Source organism: Dermacentor variabilis, unplaced genomic scaffold (genome assembly GCF_050947875.1).
Source record: "Dermacentor variabilis isolate Ectoservices unplaced genomic scaffold, ASM5094787v1 scaffold_13, whole genome shotgun sequence".
NCBI classification, from domain to species: domain Eukaryota; kingdom Metazoa; phylum Arthropoda; class Arachnida; order Ixodida; family Ixodidae; genus Dermacentor; species Dermacentor variabilis.
Window position 1 is genome coordinate 25465112 of NW_027460291.1, and position 23368 is coordinate 25488479.

The 23368-nt window shown below is 48.0% G+C and overlaps 1 protein-coding gene across 5 annotated transcripts in view; it reads right to left on the reverse strand.

Moving 5' to 3' along the window:
* Positions 1 to 23368, reverse strand: part of LOC142566817 (organic cation transporter protein-like) — a 266000-nt gene that overhangs the window by 28656 nt on the left and 213976 nt on the right. For all 5 annotated transcript variants that reach the window (XM_075677698.1, XM_075677699.1, XM_075677700.1 and 2 more), the window contains one exon: positions 11788 to 12002. In XM_075677698.1, coding sequence (XP_075533813.1) covers positions 11788 to 12002 — 215 coding nt within the window. The remainder of the gene's footprint in view (positions 1 to 11787; positions 12003 to 23368) is intronic.

Consider the following 23368-nt stretch of genomic DNA (forward strand, 5'->3'; position numbering starts at 1 on the left):
GAGAAGAAATAATTCTGATAAGGCATTTCAGTGCTACGATCAGGGTCCTTTGACTTACGGCCTGAGCTTCCAACCAAATACATTGTTGTTCAGCCTTCTTAATGGTGCAAGTAAGGATATCTGGAGTAAAGAAAAAGTCACACGATTGTACAAATTTACATTGATACCTTTTCAAAAAATCGTATAAGGTTCGGTGATTTCTTTCATTTCTAAAGTAAAATTCCAAGTAGTGTCAAGAAATCTGCGGGCTCTTCCGCCCTAGGCTGATCATGGACCAAGAAGAGCAAGGCTGAACCCAACTCCGTGCACACAGTTTAGCAGCTCTTGCTTAAAACATCTAATTCGAATTAGCAAGAACGCACAGAAAACAAAGCTGTGCTCCGTTACCTCACGCCGCCTGCAGAGTGCGGCCAAGTGCTGAGAATGTTTCGCTGCGCCAGCTCTGTAGGGAGCGCCTGACCTCAGAGCCGGTGGAACCAAGTTCGATCTCGGCCACTGCGGCCCTGGTTTGATGGAGGCGAAAGGAAAAACTGTCATTTAATGTGCTATATCCGTACATGATGAGAATCACCGAGGGTCGAAATGATCCAGATCCCTCTACTACGTCGACATCTCCCATAGCGTGAGTCGCTTTTGAGCATTTAACAGCATAAACTAATCCACACTAGAGCTGAGAAATTTGAAACAACGCCTGCATTTAACCGAGAACGCTGCACTGCAAACACACGCTGCTGAGTTGCCGCGTGCGGAACCAACAACAACGCGCTGCAGTCAGTAAAATGTGACAATGCCATCTCGGCACGTCAGGGCGCTGCCAGCACACAGGTGCGCTTCCCAGCAAAGCAAGCACGGTGCGCTTCCGCGCTGTAGCAGACAACACGAAGCACCGCCTCCAGACTCCTGTGCGCCTGCGCCACATTGTTTCGATGCGCGACCGCTCCGGATGCGCTGACGCTCCGCGGAGCGCGGCCACGCTTCGCCACGCTTCGCCGTGTTTGCATATATTTTGAACGACCCTGTACATAGACAGGGACCAAAAGAACGGCGAAGACAAGCGCTGACTTCACCTGATTTTTATTTTCAGTAACACGCATATATACCGAGAAACGAAAACAAAAGCGCCCCCTGCCCACCCCCTCCCCAAGCATAAAACCCGACATGAGAATGTATTCAAAATTCAAAGAAACCATGACCACCGCCTTAAGATGAACGAGAACGCATGTGCGATCTCAAAAAAAAAAATTCTTTATCTGTCAATGCAATTGACGGCTTACTGACCGAGTCACCGTCAGTGATCGCTGCTGCTTCAATAAGTCTAGTGCGTTCATTAGGACGCCTAGCTACGATAGTGGTTTTTTCAAAAAGCGGTCGAACATGAGCTCTCGTTTATCTTAAGGCGGCGGTCATGGTTTCTTTCTATTTTGAATGCATATTCATGTTGGTTTTATGCTTGGGGGGGGGGCGCCTTTTTCTTTGTGTCTCGGTATATATGCTTGTTACTCAAAATAAAAATCAGCTGGAAGTCAGCGCTTGTATTCGCCGTTCTTTTGGTCCCTGTCTACGTACGCGCTGTAACTCACGTTTGCAATGGGTTACCAACTATAGCCCGTACCCAAATCCTGCTTTAGTACAAACCGCGCCTAATTTATCGCAGACGCGTTTGCTGAAGCTTGAAGAAGGCGTAACATTCCTGATTCTCTTGCGACTGGGTCTGAAGAGGCTTCTTCGATGCCTGTTGCCGATAGACGCGCCAGTAAGCAGCTGGATGTGTTACCGTGCGTACGTGCCTGGTGAGTTATTTAAGGGAGTGTTTAGACATTTAGGATCCTCTGGACTAGTCTTCTTTACCTTAAGGGGCTATCACCGGATACAGAGGTATCTCACTCAGCTATCTCGGATGCTCGGTTACTATAGTCAGAAGTTCTAATCTTTTTCTTTTTTGTAGTTATGTATTTTTTGAAGTGTTACATTTCTACCTATGTGGCTGAGGCAATGACATTGAGCAGAGGTATAACATGGGGTCTCTAATATGAAGGCCGTAAGGTCTAACCACCCTCCAGTTCACTCATCTCCAGGCTTGGAGTGACACCTGTACACCAGCAAAAATTCCGAGCGCCAGGGGGGCTATACTAGTCCAGATGCAACCAAATTAGGAAGGCCCACTAAGCTTCGACATAGACACTCCCTCGCCAGAACAGGAATTGGCCTCCCTGGCGCAGTGTTCGGCCACTACCTCCCTCATGGCTCCTACAATTAGCACACGGCCCACAGTCCCCAGCGGCTGCGGAGCACCTGACCAAGGCGGCGGTCAGACCAGCGACGCGACAAAGGGCGCTAAGAATCTCTAGACCTGGTAAGTCTGCCACTGGAAACTGAACCTGGCAACGTCAACACACGAACCCTCTCGAGTGAAGCTAGATTAGCAGGACTCTTTCAGGAATTATCAGCCATTGCAGGGGATATCAATTGCCTTAGTGAGGCTAGAAGAACTGGAGAGGCCAATACAGCGCTGACTAACGGTCACGTCCTCTCCTGCAGAGGACTTCGAGATAAGAGAGAATACGGGGTAAGACTCCTAATCCATAAGGACGTAGCGGGAAATGCAGGCTGGTGAAGAAGCAATTGGAGACTACGACATTGATTCTAGGAATACCAGAGGAGAGATCTTGGTACAATTCGCGGAAAGGAATAAGCCCCGAAAATGAATACCTTCTTCAGGAAGCGAAGCAACAGGAAGTGGACCTGGAAATGCCCTAATGAAGAAACAAGAAATGAAATATATTTCATACTTCCTGCCTATGTCAGCATAGTGCAGGATGTAGAAGTGTTAAGTAAAGTGTATTGATCATAGTCTAGTGAGGTATAGGATGTCCCTCAATATGAAGAGAGAAAGAGTAAAATTAGTCAAGAAGAAACAAGCCAACCTAGGAGCAGAAAGGTGAAAAGCGGACCAATTCAAGATGGTGCTTGCAAACAAAGATGCAGCTTTAGAATAGAGAGATGAAGCTGACATTAAGGTAATGAATGAAACCCTAACTAGGCTGGCTTCAGAAGCAGCAATTGAAGTGGGAGGTATGGCACCAAGGCAAACAGTAGGTAAGATCTCCCAAATAACAATGGACCTAATAAAGAAACGACAAAGTATGAAAGTGTTGAACTCCAGAGATCTGGTTTCCCGCCCACCTGGGACGGATCCCTGGCGCCCCGCCCAACCTTAACGAGACAGCCCAAGACGCTGCGCGAGCGCTTAGCGACCGCGCAGTCAGCCACGGGAAACCGCGCCTCGACGAATTGGAGGCGAACAGGGAAGCCCCAGTAACATACAACGAAATCACTAAACACTTTTTCCTGGGACGACGTCTCTTTCCGCCCCCGCACCCCGGACTAAACAGGCCGCAGGCGCTAACGCTGCGCTTGTTACAGACGACGCGCGGCCCTTAGTGCGGGGACACGGCGACACTAGCACACGTGCTCTGGGAGTGTACACACGCTCCGCACGACTCTACCTAGGACAAGTGGGAGAAAACCCTACGAAGCCCGCTACTCCAAGACCAGCGATGGGTCGTCCGGCAGGCGTGTGCATATCTTGCGTTTATCTAGGTCAATCACTCACAGGGAACCGTGAGCAAAAAAAAAGGAAGGTTACAAAATAATAAAGATGGGTTGGAGCGCATACGATAGGTATTGCCAGGTCCTGACTCGGAGCTTACCACTATCATTGAAAATAAAGGTGTACAATCACACCATTTTACTTCTGCTAACATAAGGGGCAGAAACATGTAGGTTGACGAAGAATCTCGAGAACAAGTTAAGAACCGCGCAAAGAGCCATGGAATGAAGAATGTTAAGCGTAACGTTAAAAGACAGAAAGTGAGCGGTATGGATCAGAGAGCAAACGGATATAACCGATATTCTTATCGACAGTAAGCGTCGAAAACCGAGTTGGTCAGGCCATATAAGGCGTAGGATGGATAAACGATGGACCATTAGAGTTACAGAATGTGTGCCAAGAGAAGAGAAGCACAGTCGAGCACGGCAGAAAAATAGGTCTTGTTGGGAAATTAGGAAACTCGCAGGCGCAAGTTGGAATCGGTTGGCGCAAGATAGGGGTAATTAGAGGTCGCTGCGAGAGGCGTTCGTCGTGCAGTGGACATAAATATAGGCCGACGATGATGATACATTTCTGTTGGAAAAGCGATTGAGAGTTCAAGTCCCAAGGACCGACGAGCAGCTTCGTCCAGACTGGCCAGTAAGGGAGCAGGTAGCAGTCACAGATGAACCTTACAAGAAAAAGAGTGATCAGGAATTCTACTAACGTCATCGGACCAGAGATCCGATGCCGTCAACGTAAGCGGGCGAAGAGGTCTGGACTAGGCCAGACCAGGTTCGTGCCACAGTTTTGAGCCAGGTTCAGCGTCAAAACTCATTTGTAGTCGAAACGAAGGATGAAACAGTTCTACAGAGAAATCGCAGACATCTAGTTTCCTTCGTGCTAATGTCAGCAGGGGACCCCGTTGCTTCAACCACAGCAAGCAATACAAGTGGCGGCAACACCTGAGCGACCCCCTCCGACGGCGGCACCAGCTCCTTGACGTGATGTTGGTGACAGTGTTGTGTGCACCCGTAGCGGCCGGCGTACCGTTTTACCCGACCACTTGACCTTGACCCTTGAGGGGGGAAAGGCAGTTGCAGCCACATATGAGCCGACCAGTAGTGCCCTGTGGGCACGCGTAAGGGGACGCGGGCTATATAAAGCAATGGGAGTTTGCTTCTTTTTTTTAATGCGAGGGTAAAAGCCCCAGGGCATACAGGGGTATAGGATGGGGGTGAATAAAGATGCATAAATAACTGAAAAGAGATTTGCTGATCTAATGAAGTCCAAGAGGGATCTATAATGTGGTCCATGTGTCCACGCAGTGTAATGGCTCGGATTATGCGGCGAAAGTCCCGCTGCTGCGAGGTGCCGGAGCCTCGTCGGTTTCAGTGAAGGGCAAACCCACAGCTGGTGGTGGATGTCGGCTTCAGCATTTCGTGACTCGCAGAGTGGACACCCGGGGCGAGGATATAACTGGCGAAAGTGCGCCGAGTCACGGCAGGAGTGAGGGCAACCCCGACCCGGGTCCTCCGAAGCCCAATCTCCTCTGCACGGTTAAGTCCGCGGGGGAGGTTTACCGCAGACGGAGGCATGAGAGCACGTGTGCGGTGCTGGAGGTGCTCCTTACTTGATAAAAGGAGGGTGGCATCATCGAGGTGAAAGAGCTGAGGCAGAGACGATTGGCAATATGCCGAACATGGGCACCTCGCGGCTACAATAGGATATAGCCGGCGCGAAAAGAGGAAGCACGGAAACGTTCACGCTTGCAGTCTCGGGGGGGGGGGGGGGGGGGATGCGCATGCACGCAGGCGTCGGTCTCGACACCAGGGGTGCGCCGCTCGAAGGGGAGGAGGGTCGGTTTGCCACGCGCTAGCGCGTCCCGCAATATTTTGTGGGCGAGTGTGCACACAATGGGAAGAAGTCAGCGACTAACGGCAGAAAAAAAATTTCGTGGCAACCGATACTGTATACGGAAATGTAGTACAAGTAAGGGTGCTGAACCATTTGGCAGCCACCCCAGGACTTCTGTGTTTGAGAACGCTAACATTCATAGACCGACGGCGGGTTCAAAAAAAATTATTTCAAGCTGAGATCTTAAGCGAAACTGCAAATACCGAAGAATGAAAGAGGAAATATATAGCAATGTTGACACTTCAAAAGACTACAGCTCAGGCAATCTTTGAAGAATAAAAATGTTTTCAAAGGATTTATTGGCGTTTTTCTCAAAACAACATTTTTGGAGGTTTGTGTACCTTTTATTTTTCGGGAACTGTAAGGCATAAGGAAGGAAAAATTCTCACATGTGCTGATAAGTGGTAATTACTTAGCTGGAACTAGAATCAATAGGCTAAATCCATTTGTATATTTTAGTATAAAAATTTCTTTCATAAGTGGCATTTTTAATACATAGACAAAAGCAAAAAAAAAACAAATCTAGCTTTGCTGTTGAAGCATTATTTTAGTTCCACTTCTGTAAAGCGTTAGTTGCTACCTCTGTAAAAATTGAAATACTCTGCGGATAGTATATCTTAAGAAAGAAGTACCATATCTAGAAAAAATAAAAATAAAATAAAAATATACTATATAAAATTTAAAACTAATCTTCAGCTCCAGTTCAAGCTGCGTCTACCTTTAAAATTCCTTGCGAATTTTATAGCCGTAGCTTTTATTACCACTGCTGTACAGCCAAATTTTCAAACCCATTTTCAATGTTTCACCCCGCCTTAAGAGCGTTCTAGAAAACTACGGAAGTTCTTAATGCGTTAGCATTCTCAAGATACTTCACGCATTTTCCGGGGGGTGTATACCATGTGTTCAAAATTAAGCTTCATGGTTTTCTTTAAATTAGGCACTGGGAGCCACGCGAAGACCATGTGTGCAAGTAAGTTATGGAGTGGCCAGGGGAACAAAGTGAAGTGATAATTGTCGCTATCAGCAGCCCAATTAACTATAATTCAATAATTAACTTTTTATTAACTGCAGTAAGTATTCAAAAGTTAGAGGGAGCCTTGTTTTTACAGTTTCACTTCGAAAAATTCTTCTAGAATGTCTGTGCTCCGACATATCTGACTCCAAATTTTATTTGTCATTCACATGATTACGCATGCAAGAGAGAGGATCGACGCAAAGCTCCTCCCTGATGTGACTCGGCTGTTGCGTGGGGCGTTTGGTCTGACATCGGGGTGGAGGCATAGGCAAAGATGATAACCGTTCCCCTTACCCTCTCGGCTGGCGAAATCAAGATATGACAGCGCGTTATGCCGTGCAGTTGTTGCTCTTGATTTTAATAAAACCTATAATACTTGGGAACCAGCAGTCGCTTTATCTGCGTAGCCCAGGCAAGGAAGGACCATGCCCGCTCGTCTAGTCACCATTACGCACACACACCTACGTTTTCCGCTCGCGCTATTGTCTAGACATGGCAGCTGCTGCTATCGTTACAGGCAGCGCGGTCGCGTGTTACGATAGCGGTTCCAGGTTCTTCAATTTGTTTTTTTATTTCGCCATCCCAGAGAGGAATGGGGACAGTTATCATCTCTGCCAATGCCTCCGCCCCGTTGTCAGACAAAACGCCGCATGCAACAGCCGCGTCACATCATGGGGGAACTTTTCGCCGATCCTAACTCTCTTGGATGCATCATCATGCGAACGATCAAAATTTGGAGTTGGATATCTCGGAGCACAGACACGATAAAAGAATTCTCCCAACTGGTATTCTGTAGAAACATGACTGCCTCTAACTTTTAATACAAACATACCCTCTTACTGCACTGGAGAAAAAGTTAATTATTCAATTTTAATTAACTGGGCTGCTGAGAGCGATAATTATCATCTCACTTTGTGTCCCCCTGGCCACATACCTTACTTGCGCAGATGGTCTTCGCCTGCCTCCCAGTGACTAATTTTAAGAAAACCATAAAGCTTAATTTTGAACATCCTGTATGTACTTTGGTCTGTATTTATGTACGTTTGTACCTAACCATTTTCCCTCTTACCTGGGTCACTGGGTGGTTCGTTATCCAATGGGTAGCGCATGGGGCTGGTGTGCTTAAGAGCATTCGAAACCAACCATCAGAGCAACTCGGGTCACCGAGTATGTGGCAATGTGGACGTACGCGCCGCCCTTCAACGAACCTCTTTCAGCCGATGTGTGTCACTGTAGATGCGGCAGGCACCGCTGTTCGAAGAAGCTGTTTCATCCCGGCCATGAGTATTGGGTATTGACATTGACTTTGAGTATTGGGTATGTGACACTCATTCTGTGCGGGTCTCCTGTTTAACTTTTTGATATCAACTTGGGTCACTGCGTATGTGCCAGTAGGTATATGCCATTGTGTAATGAACTGACTAGTTGCACAATTCGGTAATTAGCTATGTGCCACGGGAAATGTGCCGCCCTACAATGTCGAAAAAGATTCGAATTTCTCCGATGTTGCGTGAAGCCGCCAAGTGTGACGCCCGGGAAAAGTCGGAAGGAGCGCGCTTGGCGCGGGGCAGACCAACGCCATCTAGAGGAAAATCTAGGTAGCGTTGAGCGATACGATGCTGCGAAGCGGAGGAGGGTAGGCGCTGGGTTGACCTCCTCTGGCAGTAGCTATGGGTTGTGTGCGCGCTATGGAGGTAAGGGTGCGTCCCGTTACCGAGTTGCCGAGCGCCTTGCTAGAAGGACGGAGCAGCAACGCAAACGCCGGCAGGACGACTGCGAGTCTACTGGCGCCGAAATCGCCACATCTGTGCACTGCTTTCAAGGTTACTGCGCGCGCCTGCTGAGATACTGCAAGATACTGCTGCCATAGCACAAACTGCCCTCCACAACCTCGCTCCCGCCGCTGCCTTCCCACTTTCCTCCCTTCTGCTCGATTCGGCTCACCGTCGCACCCTTTCCCTGGCACATACAGCATATGGCGCACAGGTACTATGTCATCGTCTTTTTACTTTATATGGAACTTCACAGCAACCACGACGCCACAAATGGGCCTGAACTTTCCGTATTATTTTCTATTGCAGTCATATAGGAATGGAACCCATACGTTTGCTCGTAACCCGCGTTCACAAAGTGAAACGTCACTGTAACTTTTTTAATAAGCACCTTTAACGTCAATGCTTTAGCGAGCTGCGCCATGAATGCACTGGTTATATGCCGCTCTTCAAAGAACCTCTCGCCAACTTTGTCCACTGAGTATGTGCCACTGAGCGCGCGGAAATGGAGGGATCGGTTCTCAGCGCTCGCCGGCACCCGCGTACCGCACTTTCAGTCTCGGCGCGCAGACTGCTTGGCCGCTAGTCGACGCAGTGTGTCGAGGCGCGAAAGAGGATCCCGGGTGGCGCGTCTCGCAGTACGCACGGTTAGGGTTGACGTCTGACACCTGGTGGCGAAAGGAATTTCATCCGACCAGCATCGTAGAAATGAGGCGTGACTTCTCCTGCGATGGTTGGCGTCCCGCACCTCGCACACAAAGAACTTTCTTTCACCCGACCTTCCTCCACCAGGCCTCGTCGAAATGAAGCGTGACTTCCTAATTCGCCATGACCGTTTCGAGCGTCTACCTGTCTACCGGAAGCCCCGCAGTGTACAGCCTCTTTTGTGTGTGTGTGTGCGAGTTTGGAGAGGCCCTTTCCTCGAATTGCACCTAGAAGAGAACTTCCACGAACCCGCAAAGCGCAGAAGAAGCGGACAGGCGCCTACAATTCCGGGAGGCGAGACGACTTCTTCCTTTCAGCAGGCTCGGTATAGCCAGAGGAAGCGGGGCCCTCTTTCTGTGCCTGTCACGTGACATCGACGGAAGCAACATCCCGCCCACGATTGTAGAGAGCCTATTTAAGGGGCTCCGAAATGTACTTTTAATCACTTCATGCTCTGCTCATTTTCTTTCATCTACCTTTGAATAAACCGTGCAAGTTTCGCACTAGAAAAGCGTCTCTCCCTTGCTTGGTCGCCATGGTCTACCGGATGTCTGCAGCCCGCAGACAACGTCACGCTACCCAATAAGTAACGTCGGTCGAGCTTCGATAGGCAGGCGCCGCTACTACTCGGCAGCAGTACAATACGCTACCCTGGAGCACGCAATAGCACCGGCGTCCCATGCAATATGGAGGCCGCGTGCGGTATTCGTGGCGACGGCGCTTTGTGGCACCGAGCGTTTACAGGGAAGCGCGAAAGAGGATTTGCGCTGCAGTACACGCCTCATACATAAGTTGTTTTGGCGGTGGCAGTACGTTGTGTTGCTATAATGAAAAATTCCAACGCTTTACCTAGCATTAACGTCAACAGTACTCGTGAGAAGGGTTCTGCCGCAAGTTTTTATTGATGGTTTGGAGCTTTATGGGGGATTCCTGATGTGTGTGGTTTTAGAACTCACGGACGTATCAAGGTGGAACTTGGTGGGATGCTTCATTGAGAGAAACCTGCTGTAGAAATCATAGAGGTTATTTAGGGGTGCCGTCATTAAATGCCTGTTTCATGCTGATTGGTGTTATGAACGCATTTCGGAGGGCTAAAATTAAACGACTGCCATTTACTAAATGCAAGAATGTCGACATGAAGCAACATAACAATGATCTGTGTGATGAGCGGAATATACTAGATGACTATCCATGTTTTAGCTGCTTTGGGGGCATCGCACGAAGCTCCATGGAGCATTGTCCATTTAGCCTCTAAACGCTCTTAAAGAACCAGGTAATTCCACATTGAGCTGACAGGCGAAGTGCACACAATGCGCGCTAACGGTCGTGTCTGCTAAGTATTACATCGCTACGCGCCACAGAAAGAGCTGAACTTTCGAAACGAACGCCACTTGCCCTTCTCGTCGCCGGCGCCGCGCTACAATTCGGAAGGTGACGCACACGTGCTAGTGCGCCTACGTGCGTGTGTTTTTTCTGTGACCTAGCTCTTAGAGACACGTGACTTCAATAATTATTCAAGGCAACAACTGTCGTATAATCTGTTGGTGCAGTGGACGAATTAATGTTTAGAGAAATCATAAATCACAAGCCAAATGTCTCCGTGTTTTTGTTTTACGTACATCGCACCGCAGCAAGAGAGATGTATTTCCGTTTCGTCTGTTTGTTCCCACGTCGTGCAGTCGAGTGCGCGGACACCGAAACTATGTCGCTTTCTAAGGTGTTCCAGCGCGCGACCGTACTCGGTGATCCGCGTGTCTGTCCCAGTATTTGTGTAACAGTGACTTGTACGGATAGTGAGCTGTCCTCGTGCACAGCGCGCAAAATCGTGCTCTGCGCGAAACAAGGCAATCAGAACAGCTCGCGCGCGACGCCGTCAGCGGAAGTGCGCCGCGTGGCAGAAAAGCGAGGAGAAAAAAAAAATGAAGGCAGGGCCCGTGACGTACGCGCCACGCGATCCTCGAGGTTCCCGTATGGGAGAAGACGGCCGGGCTAGAGGGGCGACGCCCGGTCGTGGGGAGAACGCAGGGATGGAGTTTCGCTCGCGGAGGCCAGACGGGGCCAGTGGAGAGGGAGTGTCTCTCTGGGCAGTGGCGCTCCCCTCCGGAAATCGTGGGTTCTCGGCACTGAAATATTTCCATCTCGGCTACTATAGACCGATTTGAATTTTTTTTGCAGCAGCAGAACGCTCCCTAGAGGAAACGTAACAACTTGCACCGTATCACCAAAAGTTACTACGTGGCATGGTGTGGAGTTCCTTAAGTATGTGTTAGATCCTTGTTATCAGCAAATGGGCTGAACATTTCCACTTGGAAGATTTTATACGCATATGGCAAACCATCTATGTGCTGATAGTCAACTGTTTGAAGTACATTTTGAAATTCGGAAACGCTAATTTTAAAGCGGTAATTTTGAGCCAGCGCGCGTAGAACGTCAGCGGCACTGGCGCAACAGCTTCTACTACACGAGTGCATTGCCAAGGCGATGACGTGTGCTGTGAGATTCGCAGTACTCTTATTTATTGCAAAAGCACTTCGCCGCTATAACAAGGGGCACTTGAGTTGTCCGTCGCACATACAAACCTGCCAGTTTCCTTCTTTAATATATTATTTTGTTACGACTACATATGAGCGCTACTAACAGGCTGAGTAATTCCACTAACTGGGAAGCACCTTTAAAAACCTAGTATTTTATTTCCAGTAAGGTCTAGCTTTCACAACAGCAGCAAAAACGAGGTAACACTGACGTTTCAAACCAGGAATTGGGCTATCCTAAAATGAAGAGGCCTGTACCTGGTGGCACAAAGATGACGATGAGCGAGCACAAGGCGGCGGAGACGTAGAGGAAGACGTAGGCAGTTCGGCGCTTCATGCAGTTGATGAACACTATGGCTATGAACTTTTGGGGATACTCCATGCAAGCCATCACGAAGAAGCTCAGGTACGGATTTGTGCCCAACAGGATGCTGGTATAGGTCAGGTTGTAATAAAGCAGCGTCGAAAAAATTCTGCAAAGAGCAAATTCACCAGACTCTATTTATTTATTTATTTATTTATTTATTTATCTACTTATTTATTTACTTATTTATTTATTTATGTAGAACATACTGCAGTCCGTAGACGAAGCAAAGAACGCTGACAAAGAAATTCAGACAATATACAAAAATAGAAACAGTGAAAGCATGATTCAGTAGAGCACATTTTAGTAACCGTAACAGTTAAGTCATGCAAGAAAGCAAAGCACCGTAATCCAATACATTCATATGCAAGGTGATATTCACAGTCATCATAGTTCATGAAATCCTGTGGTCATGAAAAAAAATAAGATACATGATTCTTCAAATTGACGGTCATCTATGTTCAAAAACGCTTCAGGTGGTCAAGTGTTCCATTCATTGATAGTCCGAGGAAAAATGGAATTCTTTTAAAGGAAAAAAAGGAAGAGATTAGTGCGCGCGAAGTGTGGTTCTAGGGCGTGAGCATGCCTATGTCTTGCTTGTCTAGAATGTCAGCGTCTTTAGTAGATCTCAGGACTTATGATAAGTTCACTTAAGTAAAGCGAGGGGAGAAACTAGAAATCACTCTTGGATACTGTAAGGCAGGATTGTTGTTAGTAGCCATGAGCCTTGTTGGTGAATCATTCCTCTAGTAAGCATTGATGATCAAACGAACCGCTTTTCTTTACACCATCTCAAGTTTCTTAATGTATTGCTTGAGCTGTTGGTCTCAGACGGCACTTGCATTTTCTAATATTGGTATCACAAAAGCATTACCAATAGTTTGCTAACAGATGGTTCTGTTTTTAGCTTATGCCGCAAGAAACATAACTTTTTCGACGCGGATGAGCAGATTTTATTATTATGGCTGGACCATGCCAGGGGATTTCTGATTGTAACACCTAAATATTTGTACTCATTGACCTCAGTCAAAGGACGGTTGTTAAGAAAATGCGTCTGATTAAGGGGGCATTGGTTAGCTTACACACGCATCAAAACAAATTTGTCTGTGTTTAATTTCATAGACCAGTCTTCACATTACTTAAGAACGGCATGCGAGATAGTTTAGGGGCATTGCTGGTCCTTCGCGGTATAAATGATTTTAAAACGTATGCAATAAACTAGAAAAAGTCGTATATATACTTCGGATGTATCTATTAATATAACGATGTCATCTATATAATTCCCCCTGCCCCCAAGAAAAAAAAAAAAGACAGCTCTCAGAATGCTGCCCCGAGGGGCTCCCAATAATACAGATAGTATGCCGGAAATGCAGTTACTTGCTTGAACATCGCGTTGTCAATTGTTAAGACAAGAGCAAATCCAGTTAATGAAGTTAATTGGAAGATCTATGCTATAAAATTTAGAAATGACTTTGCTTTGTATAACAAAGGCAAAGGCCTCACTCAAAATCTAATAAAATCTCATCAGTTTGATGTCTCTGATCAAGAGAGGAAGCAAACTCGTGGATTACTGTGAGCATTTGCATCGTGGTTGATAATTTTTTCCTAAAACCATGTTGAAATGGCGACAACAACCTAGCTGATCTCTTCAAGAAACTACTTGATATTGTGTCTGACTACATGTTCTTAGAACTGACATAACGTGCAAGTTAAAAATATAGCCCTGTAGTTTGCAATATTTAGACGGGTGCCTTTTTTAAACAATGGCTCTACACGTGTCTTACGCCAGTCACCAGAAATTACAGACCTATCGAAAGAGAGACGGAACACTTGCGTTCAAATATGTGCAATGGGTTCAACATACCTGCGCAAGAATGTGTTTCGGATATTGTCTGGGCTAGCTGAAGATTTAGTTTTGAGGTTAAGCAGTAAAAAATAAATAAAAAAGTTATAAAATCGGGGCATAGTACTGGAACAGCATTACCAGGCGTTGAATCACACTGGGAAGTGGTAAACACGGAGAAGCAATGATTAAACTGCGTAGCAATTTTAGATGCATCATCGACAAGGCACCCATTAACGGAAATTTGGCGCGCTACAATGCATGTATGCTCTTCATAGCGCCAAAATGTTTCGATGCATTTTATCAAAAAGTTAGGCAACGATTCAGTGAAGTATCTTGTTTTGGCTTCGGAAAATTTAGAAACAAGCTCATCTACTAGAGCATAGATTACTCTAGGGGATTTTTCCTGCCTTTTGGCTCGTTTTTTCCTACGATGAAAGTGTATACCTTCCCTGATCGCCCACGGGCTGCTTTTGTTGGTGCAAATTCATTCGATAGGATAAAACGTTTCAATACAATAATGAATAGTGTCTTGCAGAGCATCCCAGAGTAGCATGACAATGTCTGTCATGCTATCACAGGAGTCCCACAGACAGTCTAATACTTCATGATCATCGGCCTTAGGGAAATCTTGAATTCTTTCTCTTGTTTTTTTTTTGTGATCTAGGGTCACCAAGCTGAAACTAGAGGCACACCGCACTGTACAACAATGGCGGAATCAAGGTGCTGCCGTGCATTTACGAGTAGCGGGCTAGAGAGGAAGCGTTATTTCGGGGGTGCCTTCCTAAATACATGGGGACAGAGAAATTGTTTTGCACGGCAACCACTTCGCTAATATTCATCTGATGCGCTGCATTTTTAAAGGAAAGTTAAGGTGTACTGCGCAGAAGCAATTTGTTATTTTGGCGTTTCAATTTATTTAACAAAAATGTTGAAAATTCCCGCTATGAAAAAAACACTCAAGTATGATTACACTACGCACGTATCACTAAAAGATGTAATCATGATTTTCTAAACTTTAGCTTAATAAGAAATGTAAAATAAAAAAAAATTGCGCAAATATACACGGCTCTGAAATATACCACAAATGTTCGAGTAGTTTCTTTGCAAAACCCTCATAAAGATTGTAAGAGTCTGACGTTAGGTGTCAATTATTATATCAAATTCGTCCGCTTTAGGCGCAATTGCAGCGCTCTCAAAGGTGTCGCGTATGAAGGAACGAAGTTCTGCCTGGGCCTTTTGATCAGCACAGACCCTTCTTCATGACCAAGTGGTTGCGCCTCTACCCACACGCCCCTAGTTCTTTTCTTTTTCGTTCTAATAAACATTTTGTGAACGCTTGCGCCCTGTCGCATCCTCATATGTTAGACCACGTTGCTTTCTCGTCACGCGCTTTGGGCGCGGCGCACTAGTTGGGCAAGCAGGTGGTAAGGAAAGTAGGTGCACTTGTCAATTTATGAGAAGCGAGCGTGATATTCAGGAGCTGAATTCACTAAGCGAACTTAGGGACAAATTTTGGCGTCAGAAAAATCTTGCACGAAAAGGGTTCTCAGAACACAAAAACAAATCGTAAGATCCACAAGCTTGCGATGCGCGCCGCTTCAAAGACGAGCGCATCAGGCGTCGAAAGGTGCAATGGTCGCACAGGTGCGAACTTACGTACTTCGGCCAACCGTAGGTGTAAGTTGTTTCACAAAACTCCAGCAGCCATCGTAGCTGCGGATGCAAGAAGCAATTTCTACGAGAGGAGGATGGTACTCTTAGAAACATAGTTGGGTCATTCTGCACCGCTCAAGCTGACGTCACTAAGCGTTGTAACGTACTGCTGCGGCCGAATGGCCTCTGCAGAATTGATAGCCCAGGATGGCGCGTGCTTTCATCTTTGTGGTGCACTCGGATTTCCATATGAAAGTTCATTGAGCAGTTTCAGTGCCTAATTGTATTGGGCGGGCGCTGCGTTCTAAGACAGTAACATTGCTGCTGTGCTGCGATCTTCTCGTTATTGTCTGATAGGTTGTGTTTCCATATGCACGCAAAAGCCTGATCCTCTTCTGGGTGGTAGCAGACAGAAGTGTTGGCGCCTGTGCCTCAAAACCGTCAAGTTTGGCATTATTTTGTGTTGAGCAGTTGTATTGCTTCTTCTTTTGTAGGTTGAGGTTGCGTTCGCTCAAATGGCTGGGAATCATAATTTTTCGAAACGCTTTTGAGGCTACAATTCTGCATGCGTTATGACACAATGAAAAAAACAAGGACGCCTAAACTTTTTTCAATCATGCAAACTTGTTAATGTTGGGGGGGGGGGAGGGCAATTCCCTGCCATCTTCCCTGCTATTAACCTCAACCTACTGTTATATTACTCGTAGCTTGAAATTAGCATGAAGTTAATATGGAATAGTATGTCCGTGCCCGCGGTTTTGTTCATCCTGCAACTTACGGTGTGGGCGAACGTATGCGTACAACGGACGGCATTCCTTTCTAAGATACCAAGCGGGACGTCAATACGATGACATTAAAAAATTGCTAATAAAATTACGTGAACTGCTCGAAGAACCGTGACCAAATAATCTTCGCTTGAATCCTCTTGTAGCCAGTCACGTTAAAGGAAAGTATGCGAATACTTTTTTGGGTGGGTAATAACATTTTAGTGGGCAACATGTGTTAGGCTGGCCTACAACTCTCGATTCTAATGGACTCCAAAGATCCATGCCACCGTAAAGCGTCTTGTAATAGGTCAGCACTGTTATTAGGCGGCCTCCAATCCATTATATAGAATGGGACATGACGCCAACATTTCGTGGCTCTAATTTGTTAACGTGCGTTCGATTTAAAACTATCTACACCCTCCAGGATTCCACGTCTTATCGCAGCCCTTATGCATACTAGTCAGAGAGCTATGATATGTTCACATTTCTAAATATTTGTTTATCAATGCACTTAAGGCGCACCCTACCAGTATTTGAAAGTGCACTAATGAGCCCTATGAATTTACTCAGGGTTTGGTGATGTCGAGTCCATATGGCGTCAGGAACGCACACATGCACACACACACACACACACACACACACACACACACACACACACACACACACACACACACACACACACACACACACACACACACACACACACACACACATATATATATATATATATATATATATATATATATATATATATATATATATATATATATATATATATATATATATATATTACAACGGGGGTGTTCGCCTAGCAGCACTAGTTCTAGTTTGTGGCGGTAGGCTTAAACAGGTCGGCGCTATATCAAAACCGGGGAACCAGCACTTCTCGTCGTCGTCTTCTTTCACTAGCACCATGGCCACTGCCCACTGCCTTCAGTACAATCACTCCCCACCAAAAGGGTAGCCATCCTGGTGACCTAAGGACAGGAGAACACAGGGGGATCATGGCACTGCTTGAGCCGGGAGAAGTGGACAATTTCGCGGCTGCGACGACGCTGGTTGGAAGGCGCTTCTAATGACTCGACGAGGTAGTTCACCGCGGATGTTTGTTTCACTACCCGATAAGGACCGTGATACTTGGAGAGCAGCTTGGAGGAAAGGCCTGGAGGAGTGGAGGGCACCCACAACGAGACCAGTGAGCCAGGAGCAAAGCACGTAGCCGTAGTGGATAAATCGTGGCGATGCTTTTGACGCCACTGGTCCTGGGATGTGAACGAACGAGCGAGCTGGTGACATTCTTCGGCGTAAGCAGCCGGTCTAGAAACAGTCGTCCACTCCGAAGCATCTGGCCAGTAAGGTAGAATCGTGTCCATAGTGCATGAAGGTTCATGTCGGTAAAGTAGAAAGAAAGGGGAGAACCCAGTTGTGCTTTGCGTGGCAGTATTGTAAGCGTAGGTGACGAAAGGCAGAATGTGATTCCAATTCGAGTGGTCAGATGAAACATACATGGCCAACATGTCGCCAAGGGTGCGGTTGAAACGTTCTGTCATCCCATTAGTTTGAGGATGATATGCCGTGGTAGTGCGGTGAATGATGCGACACTTCTTCAGTAATGCTGAAATGACACCTGAGAGGAAAACGCGACCGCAGTCGCTCAGTAGTTCTCTAGGTGCTCCATGGCGTAAAACGCCAGTGACCAGGCTGATAGGTCAGCACTGCCCGTGAGAAGCTGCGTTAAGGGGGCGATGATAGAGACAAATTTACGGATGAAGCGTCGGAAATATGAGCACAAGCCAATGAAGCTGCGAAGCTCTTTCATGGTGGTTGGTTTAGGGAACTCTGATACGTCGCTAAGTTTCGCGGGGTCCGGGAGGATACCGTCTTTTGAAACTACATGGCCGAGAATAGTAAGCGTGCGAGCGCCGAAGTAGCATTTCTTCAAATTTGGTTGCGGTTCTGAGGTGGCGAGGCACGCAAGGACTTGCTCGAGGCGGCTGAGGTGCGACGCAAAATCGGTGGAAAAACCACAATGTCATCTAAATAACAGAGGCACGTTTTCTACTTCAGCCCTCGAAGAATAGTGTCCATCGTTCGCTCGAAAGTGGCAGGCGCATTGCACAGGCCGAACGGCATGACGGTAAATTCATATAGCCCATCAGGAGTTACAAAGGCTGTCTTTTGGCGATCGCCCTCTGCCATTGGTACTTGCCAGTACTCGGAGCGCAGATCCAGCGATGAAAAGAATTCCGCTCCCTGCAGACTGTCCAAGGCATCGTCGATGCGCGGCAGCGGATAAACATCTTTGCGCGTTATTCGGTTAAGACGGCGATGATACGGCGCTCAGCGGCCGACGCACGATACGGACGTTGGCGCAATTGTGTTCGTTGACCGGTGTCGATACGGTGAACGACTGCGGACGCTTGGCCCAAGGATGATTGGTCAATGTCAAATGAGGAACGAAAACGTTGGAGGAGCTTGACAACTTTCGCGTGCTGCGCAGGTTTGAGTTCTGCGTCGACGGCACGAGCGAAGACGTCTGCAGGGGCATCGGTCGCAGCCGGAGGAGTGACGGCACAAATCGGAAGTGATGCCGTATCACCAAGCGTGGTCGCCGGGAGAACGCAATCGAATGCTTCAAAGGGCCTCAGGCACTCACCGCGGAGTAGGGATGATGGGCAGGCGGACGGATTGCACACGTAAAGGGCCGCAGAACCGTCGCAAAAAGTGACGACAGCAAACGGAAGCAGAAAGTTCCGGCGGCGCGCACAAGTGGCCGAAGGCATAAACAGAACAGATGAGTTCGCAGCAGAGTTACATTATACAGGAACCAGAGCGGCGGAGAAAGGTGCGATATCGATGTCAGAGGCGGCAACAACTTTAGGAGAAGAATGGTCGTCAGTGTCGAAGCACGGCACTCATAACGTAAGTTCAGCACGAGCGCAGTCGATAAGAGCTTGATTGACAGATAGGAAATTCCAGCCAAGAATAACATCGTGCGAGGAACGACGTAGGACGACAAATTCGATGGCATACATAACGTTTTGAATGACCACCCGGGCTGTACACGACGCTGAAGCCTGAATGCGATGCGAGGTTGCCATGCGCAGAGAAAGTGAGGTAAGGGGAATGGTCACTTTGTTTAGGTTGCGGCAAAGCTTCTCACTAATAAAAGAAACGGCGGCTCCGGTGTCGACAAGTGCATGTACGGTTACGCCGTCTACGTACAGTTCAATTTCGTTCGCCGGGGAAAAATGAGCCCTTGAAACGTTCGACGTAAACGCAGTTCTTGCCTCTGGAAATGCGGCTGTTAGTTTTCCTCTCGGGTTGAGCTGGTTCGGCGAACCATTGGGGTAATGGATCGGCGACGTGGGGAAGGCGACCGGCGTGAACCGAAGGGGAGGCGACTGTGAGGCGAGTCCGGAGGAAGGTTACATGGGTCCTGACGCGGAATTCGAGCAGGCATATAGCCTGAGGCGCCCCCACTGCCAGGTAAACGGGGGCTTCGACGGCGGCAAAATCGTGCTACGTGGCCCGGAAAAAGGCAGGAATAGCATATTGGCTGGTTAACAGGTGTCCGCTACGGGTTGACGACAGGGGCTGCAGCGGCCGAGTAAGGGACGACAATCGGACGCGAAGGTTGCGGCGGCACATGGAAGGCGCCGGTGGCCCGGTAAGCATCAGGAGCCGGATTAGCGTAAGGCCGGGCGACGACGTCAGCGTACGTTAGCGGTCCAGCTGCAGGCTGCGGAGGAGGGGCAAATGGATGGGAGGAGGAGGCGCAGTCGTCCCACTTAATATAGGCGCTTACACGGTCATATTCGGCGAGCCAGTCTTCCACATCGTGGTCGTCTGTGCCGCAAAATATAGCCGGATCGCGCTGCCGGATGGCGCCAGAGCAGACGATGGCAGGGGCCACGGAAGCAGCAGCCTGGGATGGTCCCGGTTCATCCATTGAACTAGTTGGTGGTAGCGTCCGACTGCGGAGTTCCAGGATGTCGAAGAGAAACCCAGCACCTCCACCAAATACAACGGGGCTGTTCGCCTAGCAGCACTAGTTCTAGTTTGTGGCGGTAGGCTTAAACAGGTCGGCCCTATATCAAAACCGGGGAACCAGCACTTCTCTTCGTCGTCTTCTTTCACAAGCACCATGGCCACTGCCCACTGCCTTCAGTACTATATATATATATATATATATATATATATATATATATATATATATATATATATATATATATATATATATATATATATATATATCACGAAGAAAGCAGTTCTGGGTCCGGGTAAATATGCACAGTGAAGTAGACGCGCGTGTGAAGCGGTTTATTGAGGCGTCGGCCGGCGTCCGGCCTTCACCTGAGGAAGGCGGGACCCCGGCCGAAACGTCAATAAACCGCTTCATACGCGCATCTACTTCACTGTATATATATATATATATATATATATATATATATATATATATATATATATATATATATATATAAGCAGAGGGATACGTATTACTGGAGACACGTCGTTTTTGCAAAGAAAGTGAGCAGCGTAAGACGGCTAAACACGCCAATATGTTTTGCATTACTGTTCGCAAAGCCAGCCACAGGGAACAGGCTATGGGAAAACCAGACGATAAGAAAGGGACATCAGACGACAGGCAGCGTCGTCGTACGATTGTGCACGTCTTTCAGTCGATTCGTGCGATGTTATTTTCATCTTTTTCTACACTTACATAGACAAGCTTACATAGCCGCTTGTGAATTCGGTGCAAGAAGTTTATTCCAGTCAGAAACCCTGTGAGGGTGCTCCACGCCTGCTACGCAGTAGTCAATTCAACATGACGCCGTCAAAAATGGGGCCACAGTGGCCTGGTATCGTGAAGTCTAGAATGTGAGGCGTGCACGGCGCTGACCGTGCTCACGGAACCACGTCTTATCAGGACGCTCAGCGTTTTTCTTTACTCCAAAAGCATGTCGTTAGGCATAATACAAATCATCTTAAAAGTACACGAAAAGATTCAACTCGTGCGAAAAATCTAAGAGTGAACGATGATGTGGTCCATGAATCCAATGTTCAAGGTCGGGTGGACGGCCATGCCGAAGGCCTGTTGTCCGGACGTGGCGGAGACGGCTTAGATGAAGTCCTGGGCACGTCCATACTAGGTGTGTCACTGTCACATTTTGGAGTTGTGTGTTACAAAATGGGCACAATGAGCCTTAAGGACCATGGTACTGTTGTGGCCAGAGGGCGGTCACAGACGGAATGAGCGCGACCCCGACACGTAGCGTCCTTAACGAAACCTCCTCTGGGCGGGCTAACCCACCAGGGAGGTCTGACCCACACGGAGGTATGAGAGCTCGTGTGGTACGTCGGAGGTTTTCCTTTTCCCAGATCTGTCGTCCACAGGCGACTTCAGGAAAATGTGGAAGTGGGTATGTTGTAATCTCCGTGTGGGTTGCCATATCTGCTTCAAGGAGACCCGGCAGGTCTGCTCGAGGCACCCACTGGACGCGTATGAGGGTATTCGTAGTGGCAGGAAGACGGTGAATGCTATCAGAGAGTAGAGTGGACCGAGATACCCTACGTATGTCGTGGATGGCTTGAGTAGAGTCTGTGCGAATGGTGAATTGATAGTATCGAGCAGCTTGAACCGTAGGTAGCAACGCGGCCAAGCCGTCTCGTGTGGCAGCAAGTTCGGCAAGATAGGCCTGTGGTGCAGGATCGGCAACAAACGAGCACGTCTGGCCCGCCTCTGGTATCAATGGACACACGAGATCTGTGTGAATCATGCCGCCATTAACACTCGCATCAGTGTATGCTACAAGAGTCGCATCGTCTTGATTATCATCGGCGCGACGAAGGCGGGAAACTTGGGCATTCGCCTGGCGAGGAACCGGGCTATACAGGTGACCAAAAGGCTTATTGTCACTTAATTGTACCCTCTCCCACGGAGCTACATCGGGTCTCGTAGATGCTGGATTGTCTATTTCGTGTCCCATGTACCGGGCCATTGAAGCAGCCGAGCATAAATTTGATGGCTTTAGGGTGCGCACGCATCGAAGTTAGTGCACGAGTTCGTCGATAGTGTTGAGTTGGGAATCGGCCTGTAGGGTTTGCAAAGGAGTGAGACGTGGTAGTCCCGTTATGGCCCGCACGGCTTCGTTATTATTGGCCTGAAGGCGAGTCCATTGTGCTTTCGTGAGATGATGAGACTGGGCTCTGTAGACGAGTCGTGACTGCAATACAGAACGGACAAGAAGGCGAGCCATGTTGGTGCTCGCTTCGCTAGACTTCTACGCAATCCGACGTATCAACTGCATCGTTTCTGCGGCCTGTTGCTTTTCAATCTTGACCCATGGTCCCCCAGATCCAGAGGAATCCATTTCAAGGCCGAGTACACGGAGAGTTGAAGCCTCGTGTAGTGGATGCTGAGCCACGAAGAGGCCGGAGTGCCAGAAGACGACGCCCATACTTGTTCGCTACTGACATGTACGTCGTCTTGTCCTTGGAAAATTCAAGCCCTATCTGAGCACACCAGTTGTGCGTCACGTTTAGGGCCTCTTGGAGCGCTTGTTCTTGGTGACAGATTTCAGGATCAACTGACCAGACAGTGATGTCATGTGCGTACATTATGTACTGTGCGTTATGTATCGTCGCTAGCTTCCAAGGTAATGGAAGGAGAGCAATATTGAAAAGGACTGGGGCGAGCACAGATCCTTGTGGGACACCCCGATGTGCGACGAACTGACCTGCTGCTTGGCTAGCCAGGCGAATGGAGAAGGTGCGAGCACGCAGGAAGGCTTCGACAAATGTGCAGACATGGCTAGGAAACTGAAGCCAATGAAGAATTCCGACAATCGCTTCGTGACTCACAGGGTTGTACGCTCTACCAATATCCATTTCCAGAATGGTGCGAATTCTTCGGGAGCGGCCTCCGATGAGAACCATAGAAGAAAGGTACACAAGGCCATCCTCTGCGCCTAGATGAGCACGGAACCCGATTTGGCCAGGGTGATACCATGAGTACCGCTCGAGCGACCATTTAATACGTGTCGCGAGCATACGCTCCATCAGCTTGCCTAACGTTGAGTTTAGTGCTTTTGGGCGCATATGAGCGATATTATCTTGGGGTGTTCCGGGTTTGGGAATAGGGACCATTTCTGCATAGCGCCAAGAACCGGGGATGACTCCTGTAGCCAAAGCTTCGTTTATAGCCCC